Below are 18,268 nucleotides of genomic sequence, written 5' to 3'. Positions count from 1 at the left end.
ATCTTAATTGTCCGTTGGTGGAGGAGCAAATAGCTGCATCTGCCACGCAATGTTCTGATGTAGCTCAATACAGAACATTGTTTGCTGGGTAAGTTTAAACCAGAAGGACACTGGCATTCACTGAGCCTCAGGATTGAACACGAGCCCTTAGAGAGCGTGCGCGAAATCTCAAGGTGGATCGCGGTACTTTCGTGTGGCCCACCTTCAGCTTCTGAAGCAGTTCTCCGCCCTTGTTAGGCAACATGACCCGGAGGCCTGGACGGCCGTGTTTGGGGTGAACAACCTGGGGCACCTGTCGGCATTCCGGCAGGAGAGGAAAGTGCGGCGCATCATCCGCCACGAGCGCTTCAGCGCACGCACCCTGGACTACGACGTGGCGCTCGTGGAGCTGCGGGAGGAGGTGTGGGAGAGCCCCCACGTGCAGCCCGCCTGCCTCCCGCACAGGGGTGTCGGCGTGCCAGATGACACCTACTGCGTCATCACGGGCTGGGGAGTCACCAGCGCCAAGGGTGAGCACGGGGGATGCAGGTCACCATTTCTCGCAGGCAGCTCGTCTGCAAAGTTGCGCTGAGAAGGTGCTGGTGTTGGTGGTGCCAGGAATTCTCCTTGAACCGCTGCAGTCGTCGGGCGTGAGGGTACACATATAATCAATTTAATCATCATCATCCATAATCCATCAATGGTTAGGTGAGGGCATTCCCTAGCTATCCACTGGCTCTTTCCTTTAACCAAGGACTTCAACAATTCTGGTTCAATAACCTTGCACAGATTAACTTTACCACTCATTTAATTCAATCACATAATGTTCCGATATTAGGAAACCACTGGAGCTAATTTTCAATCTCGATTTTAAAGTCATTCCTTGTGACTGCTTGTTGTATCTAGTTTGTTGTCCTTCCCCCACACCTCCGATGAGCACGGTGGGCTACGTATGGTGCGAAATAAGTTCAACACATACATACACACATACGTGCTGTTCTCCAGAGAGTTACACGATTCTGACCCCGGATGAGCGCGTACACATGTGCGTCACATGGCATTGCGTAAGATGGCATCGCGTTCTTCAGGAGCTGATATGTCAATGTCAAGTTCTGCTCGCCATGGCAGGGCATTAGGAGAGAGTTCGTGTAGCTTTGCTACTCACACCTCTGTTTGAACGAGCGCAGACCTATAATGTGCTACCACCACAGTAATGTTACCACATTGGACTTACAATGCACAGGTCGTCCGTTTGATTTGACCTCACAAAACGGCAGTCGAAACGACGAGGCAAGTTTCTTAAATCCCCAGCCCCTTGCGTCGTGTATATTAAGAGGTGTGCATATACACGGGCTTTCCCAGGTATTGTTACTTCTTTCTTTCAATAAACAGATATGCTCACAAGAGCAAACTAGTTTTTAACAACTTGAGCAGGATACTCCTACAAAAGAATCTTGAGACTCGGCGACTATTTTCTACGTAAAATTTCAAATAATTGTACAAAAAAATGCAACGTTATAGATACCAGTCTGCAGACAGTGACTACATTCTGAAGAGTTGTATCCCAACGGGCTCCTACCTGGTTAAGTAATGGGGGCATTTAATTGAATGCCTCATCGGCTGCCAACAGATGCCACTCTGCTGTAAAATAATGCAAAGGATCTCTCGTGACTGTGAAATCCTGCCGTGGTGCGTGCGCCTGCTTCTGCTCCAGTTGTCCCGTCTAAGCTGCAGGAGGGCGAGGTGAGGATCATCTCACCCAGCGCCTGCCAGGGCTTCTTCCCCCTGCGCCCGCTCACGCCGCGTATGCTGTGCGCCGGCTACGAGGCGGGCTCCGTCGACTCCTGCATGGTGAGACGACGGCGCTTCCGGACAACCGCTGTGCATGCACCGGCAAGACAGGCGCGGGGAGCTCTGCGGCTGAGGAATTTTCCTGAGCGATGCACAGCTCACGGTCGGGCAGGTCATGAGACAAGTATTGTATGTTGAACTTCTTTCGCACCGTACGTAGGCAACCATGCTAATCGGAGGTGCGGGGGAAGGACACAAAACTAAACAAAAAAAGCAGTTCGAAAGAAATGAGTTTGCAATCTGGATTTAAAGGGTGCATAGCTCCTAAAATCGGAAGGAAGAGCATTCCAGAGGGCCGCAGAAGTGCATCTGAAAGCACGCAATGTAGTAACTGTCTTTGTTCGATGGCCAACCAAAAGCTGCTGCGAGGATGACTGGAGTTCGTGTGATGATTTATGGTCCTTGACGAGATCAGCAAGGTATTGTAGTTAGTTTGTGGCGAGCACTTTGTGTTATTCCGTCGACCCAAGGTTACTCTTGCAAATGGGACTCATCCTCATCTCTCGAGTTCTCACCTGGATAAACAAAGTAAACTTGAGCTTGAAACCGTTCATCATTGAGGCGGTTTAGCCAGATGCATGAGTCAGGAGCAGCAGAGTGGTGCATCGCCGTATGATCAGTCCTCCTTCGTATTTGTGAATCGGGCATTGCTTCGTCGTTATATGTTCCACGGTCTAGTCTGGGTAAACAGTCGCACGCTGACGGGAGAGATCTCACTTCCCACTTTCCGCTTCAAGTATCCGCATCTGCTCCCGCCGCCGGTGTGACTTTGTGTGGCTGTTGCTGTGGCAGGGTGACAGCGGGGGCCCACTGGTGTGCGAGGAGACCGACCGGCGCTGGACGCTGTACGGCCTGACCTCGTGGGGCTCCGTGTGCTCCTCCAAGTCGGTGGGACCGGGCGTCTACACCAACGTGACGCAGCTCCTGGGCTGGATCGAGAGGCACATCTTCCTGCACACTTTCTTTTAAACAAAAAAGAAACGACAGCTGATCCTAGGAGGAGAATGGCCGTTGAGGGCCTCAAGTTTTTATTTTATTTCGCTCGTTATATTCGTCACCCCCCCCCCCCCGCCACCTTGGTTAGAGAAGGAACCCGGTTGGTGCACCAAAACTAGCCCCCGTTCAGGGAGGAAGGACTACCCAGAGGGCGCAATCCCTGGACACACAGCAAGCCTTACTCTGGAATGTTCGTGTGCCCTCTGTTATGGCTGTTGATCCGGGTCCGTATGTGTACCGTGATTAATCGGAGGTGCAGGGGAAGGACAACAAACTAAAACACAAAAAACTGTTTGAACGATATGGCTTTTCAATTAAAAAAAAATATATATATAAAGCAGGTGACGCAGTGTACCGCTGCGGTTAGCTGGACGCGCAGCCGAGTATATAACGATATTTATCATTGATAGCCATTTTAGATCTAATGCTGGATGAAAGAGTCCCCATGTCACCTGATGATGACGTATGAATCAACGATGGCACCGAGCCAGACATGGAATGAGATGGTTTATTGTAAGGAATGCGCGTAGAGAAGCTTATATTAAGGTACATAAATATAAACAATGCTCACATAATTGTTGTCATGGCAGCTACCAAATATTGTACGATAATATGTATTTTTTAAATATAAGTAATAGTGTGTTTCCAACCACATTTCAAGATACTATATATATATCATTAACACAATTCCCAACGAATTTTTTTTATATATTGGCAAGAATAATTAATGGTGTATTAGTTTTAGCAAAAAAATGTGAGAATTTTAAGTCACCGATTTGTGTTAATTGCTTGCTAGATATGGAGCGTTGCTGAATCTCCAATGAACTCTTGTAAAATATCTTCTCATTGTTGGAATGTGCACATAATACAGGGCCTTTCAATGCGATTAGAATGTACATGCTTAAACGGAGATAGCATCCATCCCTTCACGCGTATACATATCATGCGTAGTGTGCTGTTGCCCGCACCAAATCAGTTATATATATGCTCTTATATAATAGTAATGCCCTTTATTTATCCAGGAACACCTCAACATTTCTCAAGGCTTTTTCAGGAGGGCCCCGCTTTGGGTGTTTGCTTCACCTGAGGAAAATGGGGTACACCCACGCACAGGCACAAGCGGGCAACACGCTAGAATCCGTACCGCTTGCTCCACGAATTGCTTGCTGTGCTGCCGTAAAGAGGCCAGCGCGTAGCTCGGTGGGTTGTGTTGTCCTCTTCACTGGTGTTTTTTTTTACAGGAAATGCTCACGTTTATTTTATGTTCGCCCACACTGAGCACGCGCTTCTGAAGCTGTGCAATTTTATGGCGTCACAAGAAGCCACGGAAAAAATTACAAGCGCAAGTGTAAAAATTCAAACAACTTTATTCTACAAAATATATTATTTTTTATTACACATGCAGATTTGGATGCGTAAACCAGTTTTGGATCAACAGTTAACATTCCATAAAATTACTTTAACGCAACAGTGACTGTAAAACCATTTTCCTTGTAAACTTAGTGTTTATAAAGGTCAACAAATCTCCAGTACAGAAAACCCAACATATTGCCAATTTCATTTCATATAAAACCCTTAATATTGTTTAAAAAACTTTGTTTCATTTAAGCACAATATTACACAAACAGTAATCCTTCATTGTAAACATTATTCATAAGCATTCTGAAGCTTCAAATGCACCAGAACTCTTTTGTTTTTTACATTTTACCGCCATTGGCGGTTTCATGAATCACAGTGACAAATATACAAAGAAGTCCTCCAAATAAAATTAATATTTGATCCCATGTTGAAATATTGCATCATTTTCTTTAAAACCAACATAACATCGACAACTACCACTCTCGGTACTGCTTTCAAACACGTACAATATGCTTATCATTTTGTTTAAGCATTTAAAGCATTCATATGGTAATGCACATTTTGGTTTGTATAAAGAACTATAATTCTAACAGAGCAGATTATTATAAATAACATGGCTTCAATCGTCCCACAATACGGATGAACATTTTGCATAGGTGTCCTCTGTATAGCCCTTAGAGAACATTACAATTCGGAAAACGCTAAGGCACATCTGTACTATATATTATAAACGAGTGTCATATAATCTATGTTACCGGGGCCCTATCCTGACTGGGGATCATCAACCCAAGGAGTCCATAGATGTCCCGCTATAACCGGTAATGTTATGACCAAACACTGGTGTTAAACGCTATCATTTCAATGCTGTCAATTTAAAACCTTTATTAAGGGGAACCACCCATTGATTAAACGTCTGCCAATGGGAAACGAAACTAAAAATATTGTATTATAAAGCAATGAACTTACCTCATATTGTTGCATACAGAGTGTGCAGTAAAACCTCTTGAAGCCGGACTGAGCCATATTCGAGTTCAGTCGGAAAGGCAGCCCCGAAATAAATCGATAGATAGCTCGGAAACCAAATCTCCTCCAGAGTTACCTCTCGTTTTTGTTCCTTATCCTTTAATTAAAAAAATATTTAATTTAAAAGGAATATTTTTCACAGATCAACAAGTTTTACTTAATTTGTTTGGGAATTTAATTTGAAATACCAAGGGTGCGATGTTATCCCAAGTAGACCACGTGGTAGACCCGTGCAACCTGTGCCTCCAGTCATCCACACGCCCTGACAGAGCTCTCCCTGGCTTTTAAACATCTGTATTTATTTAGTTTGCAAATAAACTCAAAACATTCTTGAAGCTCATTCTCAGCCTTCCCAATCCAGCGAACCTCAGTCTTCACCATCATCCTCTGCTCGATGGTGGAGGGAAGTTACTAAGACTAACCTGTACATTAGTAACTTTTTAGGTGTTATTTAACTGCGAATATTCAACTGTATACATTCAGTTGATTTTTTATGACGTTATTGAGCGCAATTAAATGTGTTAGGTGTTTTGTGTGAATGTAATGTGCAATATACTGTACACATTTTCAAAATTGCAGCACGTTCCTGACATCCCCATAGCTTGAAATTCCCTCCGCCCAGTCAGACTTGTCGAGGTTCTAGCATCACTGTAAGCAGCTGCTCTAACTATGATGAGTGACAACAAAGGACGTAGCTTCGTAAAACATATAGCAATATACATTAAATTGGTGGGATTTCAAAAATGCAGACAATGTAATGTTGCTGACCAATAAAAAAAATACACGCAAATGTTAACATATACCGAGTAATTGCCAGGAAAGAATGTCTCAGCTTAGCGTGGAGGTGAGCCCTATGTTGGCCCAAGTCCTGATGCCTACCCTCGTTGCGGGAGGAGCTGTGTCCAAGCCCCATCAATGAGTGGAACTGGGATAATGGGACAGCCAGCACGTGGCCCTTTGTACAAAATAGAATACACTGCAAGTTAATCCTCATCAGTGATTGTTCGTCTTTCAAATCACATCTTATCAGTTGGAGTGCGATGAGTAAATGTATTCAAGCTCAATACAGATTGGGCGCTAAACACAGTACGTAACTGCAAGTTGGATTATGCTGAAATACACGGGGGGTTAGGGATAAATGAGCCCCATCTCATCAGGTCTCGGAAGCAAAAAGCACGGGTGAGCCTGCCTGGCGAAAAACAGGTGCTGTGGACTGCTGTGGGGGCCACATTGTCAGCAGGTGGCAGGGCAACAAAATATTTTGTTGTACCATATTCTACTCCCAACACCTCGGCTCTCCGTCATTTTCCAACTCAACCCGACGAGCGTGGTGAAGTGTCGTCTGATGACCCACATGGCCTGCGCCACATGGAGAGGCCCACATCCAGCAGGTGAATGACAAAACAGCTGGACATGCACATTGGGTGAATGATTGTGGCCTCTCAATGATATGTGTGTTACTTAGTTCGTGAATTTAATATTAAATACCAAGAGCGAAGGTTATCCCAAGTATGCCACATGATCGACTCTTGCAACCTGTGCACTGGCAGGAGCACATTTTGAATGTATGTTACCCCACAAAACCTTATGACGCTGTTTTTGCAGGGAACGGATGAGGTAATTCATCGGAATATCTTTTCAAGATGAAACATTCTGATCCACGCACGTGGAAATCGGATGAGTTAAATAAGTACAGTCACATATAAAACATTTAAAATTCACGAGAACATTTGTATTAGATTGGTATTGTGGCTTCCAATGAAAACATTCTTGATTGCATATTGCTTAACCCATGAAAAAAGAAGAATAAAAAATTGTTTAAAAATATTTGCCTTGCATGAAGGCACAACGTAGCAAAGAGTTCCATTCTCTTTGCTAAATGTCGACCACTTTGGCCAAAGGACATCTGCTTGTAAATTAAGGCCAACGTGTGCATTGCTTACTCAAAGCAGGCATTGCATTTACAATATAAATATTCCTAGCATCAGGTATGAAACATTCCTGTAAGACAAACTCGTGGTACAGTGATGGGTACCGCAGTGCTGTGTGTAACACGACAGAGCACTGCAGTGCTGTGATGCAAATTACCGTTTTGCAATTTCACGAAATGTTTATGCAATTTTGCTTTAGTTAGAATCATTTGCTTTGTTACTGGCCCTATCCAGCCGCCACTTTTCGCATTCCACTTCAACTGATAAACTGTGACCCATAGCTGTGTGATGTTATTATTAAAAGGTGCAGTGATATGGTAAATACAGAGGCACTTATTTTTCTGGTTTCAGCATGTCCGTTAAGTTTGCTCAGACAACATTAATTTGATGAATAAATACTGTAAATCTGGAAAGATTATGCTTTGGCCCTGCTGTGCTAGGAAATGACAGAAATCTTCATTCTTTACCACTGCACGTATGTAAAGCAGTCAGTTTGCCTTTCTATAACGAAAACAACTTTGCCTTGTTTGGATGTGTCACGCTAATAAATGGCTTTGTTGATAAAATCAGCAAGCTTTGTCCAGGTGTTTTGTTCGCGTAAACACGTTTAAAGCCCCGCCGATACTACAGCTTTGAAGTGGACACATTTTCATAAATACTCTCATCCAAATAAACAACAGTCTCTTGCATTTCGGGCAGGCCTAGTGGATTCGAGAATGACCTCCTTACGCTTTGGGCTCCCCGTGTTTAGCTTCACAAAGTTAGACATGGCGATAGTGTCTCCTGGCTCAGTCGCTCTCCCATTGCTGGCAATGTGGCACAGCTGCTCATTCGTTCTGCCTCTGTGCCCGCGCAGTGAAGCCCTCGCCGAATTGGTTGTTTGCGTCGTGACAGTGTCTGTGTCCGACAGAGGGGTTCCTGGCAATGTGTTTGTGTCCTCGCTCATTGGCGGGCTCTGAAATCCCGAGTCAGCTTCAGAGGTGCTGACGGAGTGCAAGTAGTTGTGGTGGTGGCGAGAGGACTGCACGTCCCACACCGTTTGCAGCGCTTGTGGCCGCTTTGCCGTGCCGGTCTCAGGAAGCGGTGCGTAGTCGTTGCTTGGCGACTGTAGGAAGTCTTTCGCGGCGGTGGCGGCCTCGCACCGGCTGTTTCTGACAGACAAGTTATCGAGCGCAATGCCCGAGTCGGCGGCAGTCGGGGAGAGCATGGGAGATGCGCACTGGGCTCGGCCTATTTTGGCCCCGAGGGGCACAGGGGCGGGTCCGGGGTCTGGGTCAAGACCCGCCCGCAACACACCCTGCCGGATGTCATCGGGCAGCTTGTCCAACTGCCGCCCGCGCAGATTCTCAGATGGAAAGCAGGAGCCTTCCAATGTCCGGTAGACAAGCCTGAGGAATGGGAAGTCGGTGAGATACACAGTCGTGCCTTAAATAATAAGTGTGTAACAATGAGTTCGTAATTTTAATCTCTCTCTGTGATGTCCGTGTTCTGGGGTTCATAATTTTTTTTTAAATGTGCAACAATGCAACACCACCGAGCGATTCCAGGGCCACAATCATATTTAGTGAATTCATTAATATATGTACATTGTGGTGTAATGTAATGTCTGTAGTGGCAGAAGGGATCGCTTTAATCAATTACAAGCTATACGGTTTAAAGATGATTGATTCTCACGCACACAGGCCATTCGATCTGTATTACCTACAATTTCTGTGTAAAAATTTTTTTACAAAACAAAAAACGAGGGCTTATTTATCGGTGCGAGGTCAAGCTGCAGGGTGCGGCGAGTAAAGAGCGATTACCTGGGCAGCAGTGCGACCAACGGCGTGACGACGCAGACCAAGTAGAAGAGAGGCTGCGTCATGAGTATCTCCATGATCATGTAGGGGTTTGAAGGGAGCGGCGCAGGTGATGCAGATGGCGTTGTAGGCGAGCACAAACAGGAAGTAGAGTAGCAAGCTCAGGGCCATGCTCCCCCAGTGAATCCACGTCTGCAGGGAGCACACAGGGCACAACATACATGAGCCTCATTTCACTCTTTCCAGTCTGTGTATCTATGTATGTTGAACTTCTTTCGCACCGTACGTCGCCAACTGTGCTGATCGGAGGTGCGGAAACACTCGTCACTTATCATCATAAAGCCCCTTGTGGGCGCCATGGTGGCAAGATGTTAACTACCTTGCCTGGCATACAGGAGGTCGTGGGTTCAATCCCGACTCTGACATCTATATATGTGGATTTAGCATATTCTCTCCATGGTCACGTGGATTTTTCTCCGAGTCCTCTGGTTTTTACCTCCACATTTATAAACATGCATTTAGAGTATTTGGCTGCAAGAAATATCCACGTAATAAGGTCACTTCTGAAAACAGCTATATTGGTCAGAGTAGGCCTTACCTGGTAAAATAAAACATAGTTTAGTTATAGAGTTTTTCGGAGAATTAAACTCCTGAGCATCCGCCATCAAATAACACGAACTATGAACAAGCGTGCGCCGTACCCAGGTCTTGGTTTCGATCGCCAAGTGCAGAAGAATGGAGAAGAGCGAGACGGTGGTGATTGGTGTTCCCCACGTGAAAATGTCAATGTCGGATCCACGGTAGGCCTTGAGAACAGCGTACACACACAGTTAGGGCAGTCGTTTGTGTGACCCCACCGTTAACTCTCTTTCCTTTACCGAACAAACCTTCTACCTGGCCATCCTGGGGTACTGGGGTACAGCACTCAAATGACAAATCCATGGTTGGTAGGCAACTCCGTATTACACTTCCAAGACTATTGAATTAGTACCACTTTGTGAGAAAATTATCAGTGGTTTGAGAAAATACTGGTGCTGGTCATAGGAATGTGGAGTTGTTTCAACCACTGGTTTAGGGCCACCAACAGAGATGAGCACGTGCCCATGCTCATTTTGAACAAGAAGCTCCTTTATCAATGTGGTGAAAAGTTTACTGAATGTTTTGTGGAGTAGACTGTTTTAGTAGATAGTATAAGCATGCATCACCATGTTTTAGGAATGTAATGATTTGGTTAAATATATCTAAACTTGACCATTTGTCACGGCAGTGCATTATAATTAAGAATTAAAAAACATTTGCCAAATTACAATTTAAAGAAAGTCAAACTTTGCACGTAAAGTCTTTATTAATATCAATGTGAACGAAAGAGTCAGAAAGTATAAAATACATTTTAATCATTCATATTTACATTATCCTATTATTTTCACTGTGTAAGCAAAACTGATGGTCATCATCATACGAAACAGGACAGAAAAAAATACACGTGATTTTTCACTTGACGTCGAATTCTGCTGAAGCACACCTTTGAACAATGCTGTAGCGCTGAGCAGTGGGTGTAATTGAGATGTGTTGAAGAAACGTGTGGTGGTGGTGGTGCTGGTGGTTTAGCAGGCGAACGGAACGCTTACCAAATAGGGGAGGAAGAAGCAGACTATGCTCTGGTACAGTGCGTCCACCATGGTCACCCAGAACAGACTTGGTCGGTACGCCTACAGGGAGCCCGGCAAACACAAACCAGTGTGTCGTCAGTGCTTCACGAGGGTCTGAGAGGGCTGCTCTTCTCTTACCTCTCCAGCACATCTCCGTGGTTTTGTTTGTATGCTTTATTTGCTCAATCAGCATAAGTGTAACAGCATATCAATTATACATCGACCATTGAACTATTTTATTAACGCACACAAATTCGAGGCGTACAACATGAGCATGAGACTCGATCACCTCATACGTCATTACACACGTCTACAGACTACGTCGCGTGGTACTGCGGAGGTTAATTTTTGCGTCGTTGCTGCGCGTCGTTCGGCACAATGTCCACCGTTCCGCTCCATGCCCTGAGAAGCCTCTTCGGGAACCGAACACGCACCCAGCGTGTGGAGCCGAATGCCAGTTCGGTTCCGGAGGAAGTTCTCGACAACATAGAGCGAAAACCTCGGACACCGTGCCAAAGGACGCGCAGCGTGAGACCCGTGAACGCACCGGAGAGCCGCGGCACAGTGTTTGCCGTACGCACCAGCGAGTTCTGGCCGTTCTGGTACAGGTGGGGTCTGGCCAGCAGCGTCTCGGCAGAGACGTCCTTGTCGAGCACGCCCGTCACCAGGGGCGGCAGCGAGCAGAAGAGCAGATTGAACATCATGAGATACCACTGGTCGATCTGAGATGAGCCTGAGAAGCCACAGAAGAACTGGTACCAGAAGAGCAGCGTCACGAACGCCTGCGAAGGGGGAACGCACGCGCACACGCACACGCACACGTTAAATCCACGCCAACTCCATACATGCACAGTTGCTACTGAGGAAGCGTAGAACTCACTACAATGACATGCTGGCACGATTATGTATGCATGCATGTTTAACTTCTTTCACACTATGTGTAGCAAACCGTGGTGATCGGAGGTGCGGGAAAAGGACAACAAACTAGACAAAAAAAGTAGTTCAATTTATAAAGTTAGTTAGGAAATTAGTTTTCAATTTATTATCAATATCACTGGTCATATTTATCATTTTTAATGTATTTTTTTGCAATTTGAAGTAATATCCATTGTACAACAATCCAGTTCATTGTCCTAGTAAAATCAGCCTGTTTCAACCTCTTGTGGAGCGGGGGATAACTCAGAACTTGGGTCCTCAATCAGTTTGTGTGCACATTAGGGTTGCCACCTGAGGTACAATAAAGAATCAGGATGTATTGTGGGATATATATGATGTTTTAATACCAGAAGAGGGGAAACATGCATGTAAATGCATAGTCTTTTGAGTGGTGTATTGGCACGCAACTGATTTGGGTTCGAACCTACGACCTCCTGTATACACGGCGAGGCAGTTATCATCTCGCCACCGTGATGCCCAGAAGTTGCCTTGGTGAGAGGACGATCCTGAAGAGTGCGTGTGTGTGCGTGTGTGTATGTGCAGAGTGGGCAAGCTCGTACCGCATTCTTGTAAAAAAAGTAGAGCACCATGTTGGCCAGGCGGTCATAGCACCAGTGTCCGTGCACCAGCAGCAGCTTGTGAAGGTGTCGGAAACGCGGCATGGCATAGTCGCTTGACATCACTGCCTGTTGGGAAATGAATCATAAGGTGGCTCATTTTAGCCAAGGAGTTTGAAATAACAGAGATTGCTGCAGCAATCACACGTTCATGTGTACCCACAAATACACTGCAGTGGTTGGTAAGCCTAGGTTTAGAGTTGTCAACATTTAAAGAAAAAATATTTCTTATTTAAATGTATTACAAACATCATTCAGTTTATCTCAGAAGCTAAGCAGCGTCGAGCCTGGACAGTGCTTGGATGGGTGACCACCATGCAGAGAGATTTTTTCAGCGGACGGCAGTGCAGAAATATCCACTGCCTTCATGAACCTACAATGGCCAGCATAGTGAAGCATGGCCAATTAACCCTGATGACTTGTATGGTGTGGGGAGGCCCTCATCCAGCAGTGAAAGGGCAAAAGGGCTGTGCATGTACACATCCTATTTCTCAAATTAACCAATTTGCATCCACAAAACAAATGTCGGTCCATTGCAGCTGCAATAGACAACCAGAAAATGATAAAATTCGATTGAAATTATATTATGAGCGGCTACGCTTTGCTCATTTGTGTTTGGCTTGGAAGCATATCACGCAGCATTTCCTTGAACATTCACAGATCATCTTCTTCACAAACTTCACACCAACCTGCATTCCTTCTTGACCAGAGATTCCCACTCCCACATCGGCCACCTGGATCATGCTGACATCATTGGCTCCATCCCCTGCGGGGCAGTGGAAGGAAGACAGAGTTGATGTAGCAATGGTCACGATGATGTTAAACAGGGTACAATAAATGCGTACGTTATTCACCCTGATATCAAAATTAAATGCTGTGGAAGAAGCGCTTAATAAAGGTCGACATTCATTTCCCCGTTTGCCAAAGTCAGTTTACATTGCTACACCTCTCATCGAGCTGAATGCCACAACTACAACCTGGGAGAATTGGAAAATTTGGAGATTGGCTGATTGGAAATGCAATAATTGGAAACATTTCAGCTCAATCCTAAGAAGTCAAAACGTATATATTATCTGAGATTTAGAATCATTGAAATTTGTGGAGGTAATACATTTATGCATTTGTAAAAAAACTATTCTGATTTAATAGCCCATAGCCTAACTCATGTGTAGTCTGAGTGGCAATTCTAATCAGTATTTTTGTAAAACAGGCAAATTACTGCTAGAATATTTTCTACAGATATTGTATTGTCATTTCCTTCTTATTTTAAGCATAGAAGTGGTACCTTATGTGATATTATGTTATTTATAGACGGCCTTCGATCAAGGCGCATCTGCTGCCAACAAGTGAAATCCGGCCCTGAAACTTTTGTTAAAAATAAGCAAAAACAAAGTGTTTCCTGATATTGACCCGTTCACCGTCATTATGTTCAATGTCGCAGCGGCGTGGGCGTGCGCACGCGCGCTTACCGATAGCTAGCGTCATGACCTTGAGCTTCTCCCGCACCAGCTTCACCACCATGCTCTTCTGCAGCGGGGTCGAGCGGCAGCAAAGCACTGAGCGGCAGTGGCGCGTCAGCTTCAGGAAGTTCTCCTCCAGGTCCTTGTTGAGTGCGAACGACAGTGTCTTGCCGTCGATGACCAGCCCGCGGCGTGCGGTCACCACGGTACCGGCCATCGCAGATGACAGTGCCACGTCCCCCACGCTCAAGCTCTTGTTCTCGATCATCTGAAGCAACTGCTTCAGCAGCGCGTCGCACGCCACCTGTAGACGCGAGCAAGCACAACATTCGATGTCGGTGCTGCCCTCTGCTTCTCCGGTCATCCTCTCCGGTCCTCCTCATCGGACAAAGACGGTCACTGCATCGCGCGCTTCTGCGGCCGTCTGGAATGCTCTTCCTTCTGACATTAAGAAGCCTCTGGAGATATGCAATTTTAATTCTAGATTGAAAACGAATTTCTTTAGAACTGCCACGGAAGTCGTGGCACCTCTGGCTGGTGAGCTGGCGAGGGTACCCACCAGGCTCTCTGTGTTGAGAGTGATGATTTCGTCGCTGGCGTCCAGAAGTTTGCAGGAGAACGCGATGTTAATGGCAGTCTCCTGTTTGTCTCCTGTGAGCACCCAAATCTATCGTAGATTCATGACAGCAACAGAAAGAGGCACACGGTTTATATGTGCATTGTTCGTACAGTATATTCAATGCCAAGCACACAAATGTATTTCTCTTTGAAGAAACTTTGTTGTGTAATCAGAAATGTGAATGCCAACAATTCAAGAATGTATGCATAGTGTTATATTGTCCATATTTTCACCTCCACATGGAGTACAGTAAATACAGGTGATTCTTACAATAGCTGAGTAACAGCACACGTAAAAGTAGCATAGAATGCCTTTGGTACGTTGTTTAAAAAATGTAACCAAAATATTTTTTGCAGTTCGGATATTTATCTGACGATACTCCTGCTAATCCATAATCAGTGTATCCTTAGGGTCGTCAACTCCAATCCAGAGTGTGACCTGCGGTGTTGTGCTGTGGCAGTGTCCCTCTCACACTGTGAACGATATGAGTTCAAATCATCATCAAGGGGATCTATGAAACTATTTTTTTAATTTTACCAGCTAAGGCCCACTTAGCTATATAGCTAGTTTTCAGAAGCGACCTGGCCACAAATTATCGCTCAACGAAGTGGCTTATAATGTGGAAATGTATAGCAGTCAAATACTCTACATGCATTTTTTTTTAATGTGGAGGGGAAAAAATCAGAGGACCTGGAAAAAAATCCATGTGACCACAGGAAAAACATGCAAACTCCAAATATACAGGCATCAGGGTCGGGACCAAACCCATGACCTCCTGTATACCAGGCAAGGTAGTTAACATCTCGCCACCGTGGCGCCCTACTCAGCACATCATTCCTCTCAGGCCAATATAATAGGTACCACATTGTGGAAAGAATATCCTGGTCCCTTACATAAATGTGACATTTACACCATTACTTCAGGACTGCGAATGAAAATTGCTTAATATAGTGGCATTGACCTCTTGACTAACAATCATTTGTGTAAATAGCGCTGAAATGAATATTATTTGCAATGCCTCGAACCACAGGTATCCCTTGTAAAAGAGATTCCTGGCCTCACTTTGCTCTTATCTCGCTATAAATGAAGGTCATCATTCTCAAATAAACTCTGCTGATGATACCCAGAAGGTGATTGTTTACCTAAACCAATGCTGCTGGTTAAAATAAGTCTAAGAAGTCATGAGGCAGACAGAACAAAAAATATTTCTTACGACATCGATTAAATTACTTACCCACAATGCTCCACTTGTCATACTTTATTATTATTATTTTTACATGCACTGTCATAGGAACAGATTCACTTGGTGAGATAAAAAAATATATAATTTTACATAACTTCCTATGCTTTTCAGACTAACAGCTTTTGGATTGGCGATTGGCCGATGAGCGGCGATTAGCTGATGAGCAGCAATTGGTCGATAAGCGGCGATTGGCCCGACGAGTGGTGATTGGCCTGATGTGAGCAGTGACTGCATGTGAAGAGGCCTATGCAGAGAGGGTGTGTGCAAGCGAGTGCAAGGCGGGCATGCACCTGCAGGCCGGCGTCGCGCAGGGCGGCGATGGTTTCCGGCACCCCATCTTGCAGCCGGTCTTCGATACCCGTGGCACCTGCAGCACCGCACCGCACCATCGCTCGTCAGCTCGCCGGTTGCACTTCGCCGCATCGATGCTCACCATTTGACATCATAATTCTCATGTTTTCCCTGGCTCTTAACTCGTAATTTGTCATTTTGCCCAAGGTGTCTATGAACCTAAGAAAGATGTGCAACCTGATTGTTGCATGTTGCTAAACCTACGTTTGTGAGTATTCTCCGTAGACAAGCAGGTAGAGTAATGGCTTCATAACGATCATAAACTAACATTGAGATCATCCACCACTGGGTCTTCCAGACCAATATTTTTTCGTTGTTTAAAAACAAATGCTGGATCAGTTTCTACATTGCAGTCTCATCAGGAGGGTGCAGCCGATTAAAATAATGCCATGTATTTACAATGCCGTTGCTACAGGTCAAGCATCTTCAGCCTAGTGGTATTTATTTAAAAGGCCATGGCTTCCTGAAAAGACTCAGAGAGCTCAAACCTGGCCCAAAGTTTGCACAGTTCACACAAATACTACTGACAAACATTGGTGTTCAAGGCCCATAGTTCCATGAATCGGTCCATGAATTTTAATATGATTCCATATAGACACATCACAGCAATCGGTCGACTTAGTCGGCACGATGCCTGTGTAGTGGCGGTGCGCGCCGACAAGGTGGGGGCGTGGGTGTGCGCGCGCCGGGCGTGGCTACATCGAGTGTGGGGGGTGTTGACGCACACTGACAGTGATGGATCACGGGGCGGCGCTGGGTGCGTGGTTGTGCACGCAGACACGATATGGGAAAGAGGATCGTAGAGAGAGCGCTGGGTGATTGGTCAACTTGGGTGGGTGCTCTCAGCGACGTCCGCATGGAGGACTATAAAGGGGGACGCGCGAGAGCACTCGAGGAGTTATTACCAGCTGAAGATCGAAGACGGAGTTGAAGAGATAGGGCCCTGAGGCCCCTAGCCCCGCTGTCCTTGTAAGGGCCGGGACCCTGTGCGGCTCAGAGGCGAGGCTGTGGGACCCGGGGCCTGGTGTCCATGTGGAACCAGGTTGTGGGACCCAGAGTCGAGACTAATAACCCAGCTGGGTGTGTTCCAAGAAGCTACGGGGCGTGAGAGCCCGTGTGGGTATAGCTCAGGGGAACCTCGTGGGTTATGTGGCAGTTGCCACCCGTGTAACAGTTTGGTGTTAATAAAAAGGTGTGCTACCCGTCAAGGTCGTCTCCCGCCAAGTGACTACTTTACAACTGGCGTCAGAAGTAAACCTGTCTTCACAAACGATGGATACCAGGAAGACTACCCGAACCCACGACCGAGATCGGGGAAACGACGACGTACCGGAGCCACAAGCATCGGGAGGCGAGGAAGATGAGACGCCACCGATGCAGCACCGCGCGGCGATGGACGACGCTCCGCTCGCCTCCAACACCGGCCTTCAGGAAGCACACTCCTGCCTGGCGGAGTTGTTGCTCGCCGCCGCTTCGATTTTGTCCGAAATCACGGCTTCAGGAGCCGGGACGGCGACTACGAGGGTGGAGGAGGGAGTGCGGCCGCCAGGATCCCGCCAGAACGCGCTTCGCGCCAAAAGTTTTGAAATTGGCGCCATTTTCGAGGGTCCACCTGCAATTGGCGGGAAGCGTGGACACCACGTGCTCGGAGACATCCACTCCACACAGCCCGCGTCATTGGCGCGTGACGAGACTCTCCACCATGCGCCTGCCGACGGAGCCGACATTTTCATTGACTACAGCGGTGCGCGGGAAAAGCATTCTTCGGGGGACGACGACCAGGTCCTCCAACAGAGACTGCCCGCGCTCACGGCATTCAAGGCGGACGGGGGCGACTGGGGGGCCTTCCAACGAAGGTTCCTCGCGCATCAGGAGATGTCGGGGTGGTCCGACACCACTGCCCTACGCGCGCTGCCGGCGATGCTCGACGACGACGCACTTGCGGCCTTCACATCCGCCCCAAGGTCGTCCCGCTCTACGCTCCAGGCCGCGCTACATCTCATGGCTAAGGTGTTCGGACCGCCCTCGACCTGTCGCCACCAATTTTACGAACGACGTAAGGTTGATGGAGAAACTACACTCGCCTATCGCACATCGCTGCTCGCCCTGGCGGACGCCGCCTTTCCACGCATGGACAAGGAGGGGAAGGACGCCATGGTGACGGAGCAGCTGCTGGCATTGGCACACGGGCTGGGAGTGCCCATAAATACGGCCGACGAGATGGACATCTGCTCCTTGGGGGTGGCGACAAGTATTCACGCACACGAGGTCCTCAAGCGAAAGCGGCCGGTCATCTGTGCATCGGCGGGGATCGCGACACCAGCCGCGACGGGCACCGAGCCTCAGACTGCGACGGTTCGGGAGGAGGCCTTCACCGTCTCAAGACCGAGGGAGTGGAGATCGGGGGGTCGTTCGCCCGTACGATCCCGCAAGCTGGAGCAACCGAAACCTACGA

At 46.8% G+C, this 18,268-nt stretch overlaps 2 protein-coding genes across 4 annotated transcripts in view; one reads left to right on the top strand and one right to left on the bottom strand.

The window, feature by feature from the left end:
- Window positions 1–4,610, top strand: part of CORIN (corin, serine peptidase) — a 51,487-nt gene extending 46,877 nt beyond the window's left edge. For all 3 annotated transcript variants that reach the window (XM_061563717.1, XM_061563716.1, XM_061563715.1), the window contains 3 exons: window positions 238–509; window positions 1,694–1,830; window positions 2,623–4,610. In XM_061563717.1, coding sequence (XP_061419701.1) covers window positions 238–509; window positions 1,694–1,830; window positions 2,623–2,799 — 586 coding nt within the window. In that variant the 3' untranslated portion in view covers window positions 2,800–4,610. The remainder of the gene's footprint in view (window positions 1–237; window positions 510–1,693; window positions 1,831–2,622) is intronic.
- Window positions 4,178–18,268, bottom strand: part of LOC133349884 (phospholipid-transporting ATPase VA-like) — a 59,406-nt gene continuing 45,315 nt past the window's right edge. The window contains 11 exon segments of the mRNA XM_061563714.1: window positions 4,178–8,527; window positions 8,942–9,036; window positions 9,038–9,130; window positions 9,640–9,744; window positions 10,567–10,647; window positions 11,169–11,369; window positions 12,084–12,209; window positions 12,830–12,906; window positions 13,610–13,904; window positions 14,160–14,267; window positions 15,753–15,829. Of these exon segments, the coding sequence (XP_061419698.1) occupies window positions 7,801–8,527; window positions 8,942–9,036; window positions 9,038–9,130; window positions 9,640–9,744; window positions 10,567–10,647; window positions 11,169–11,369; window positions 12,084–12,209; window positions 12,830–12,906; window positions 13,610–13,904; window positions 14,160–14,267; window positions 15,753–15,829 (1,985 nt within the window). The 3' untranslated portion in view covers window positions 4,178–7,800.

Source organism: Lethenteron reissneri, chromosome 32 (assembly GCF_015708825.2).
Source record: "Lethenteron reissneri isolate LAM-NWPU_2019-01 chromosome 32, ASM1570882v1, whole genome shotgun sequence".
In the NCBI taxonomy this organism is placed as follows: domain Eukaryota; kingdom Metazoa; phylum Chordata; class Hyperoartia; order Petromyzontiformes; family Petromyzontidae; genus Lethenteron; species Lethenteron reissneri.
This window is presented reverse-complemented; position numbering and strand designations above follow the sequence as displayed.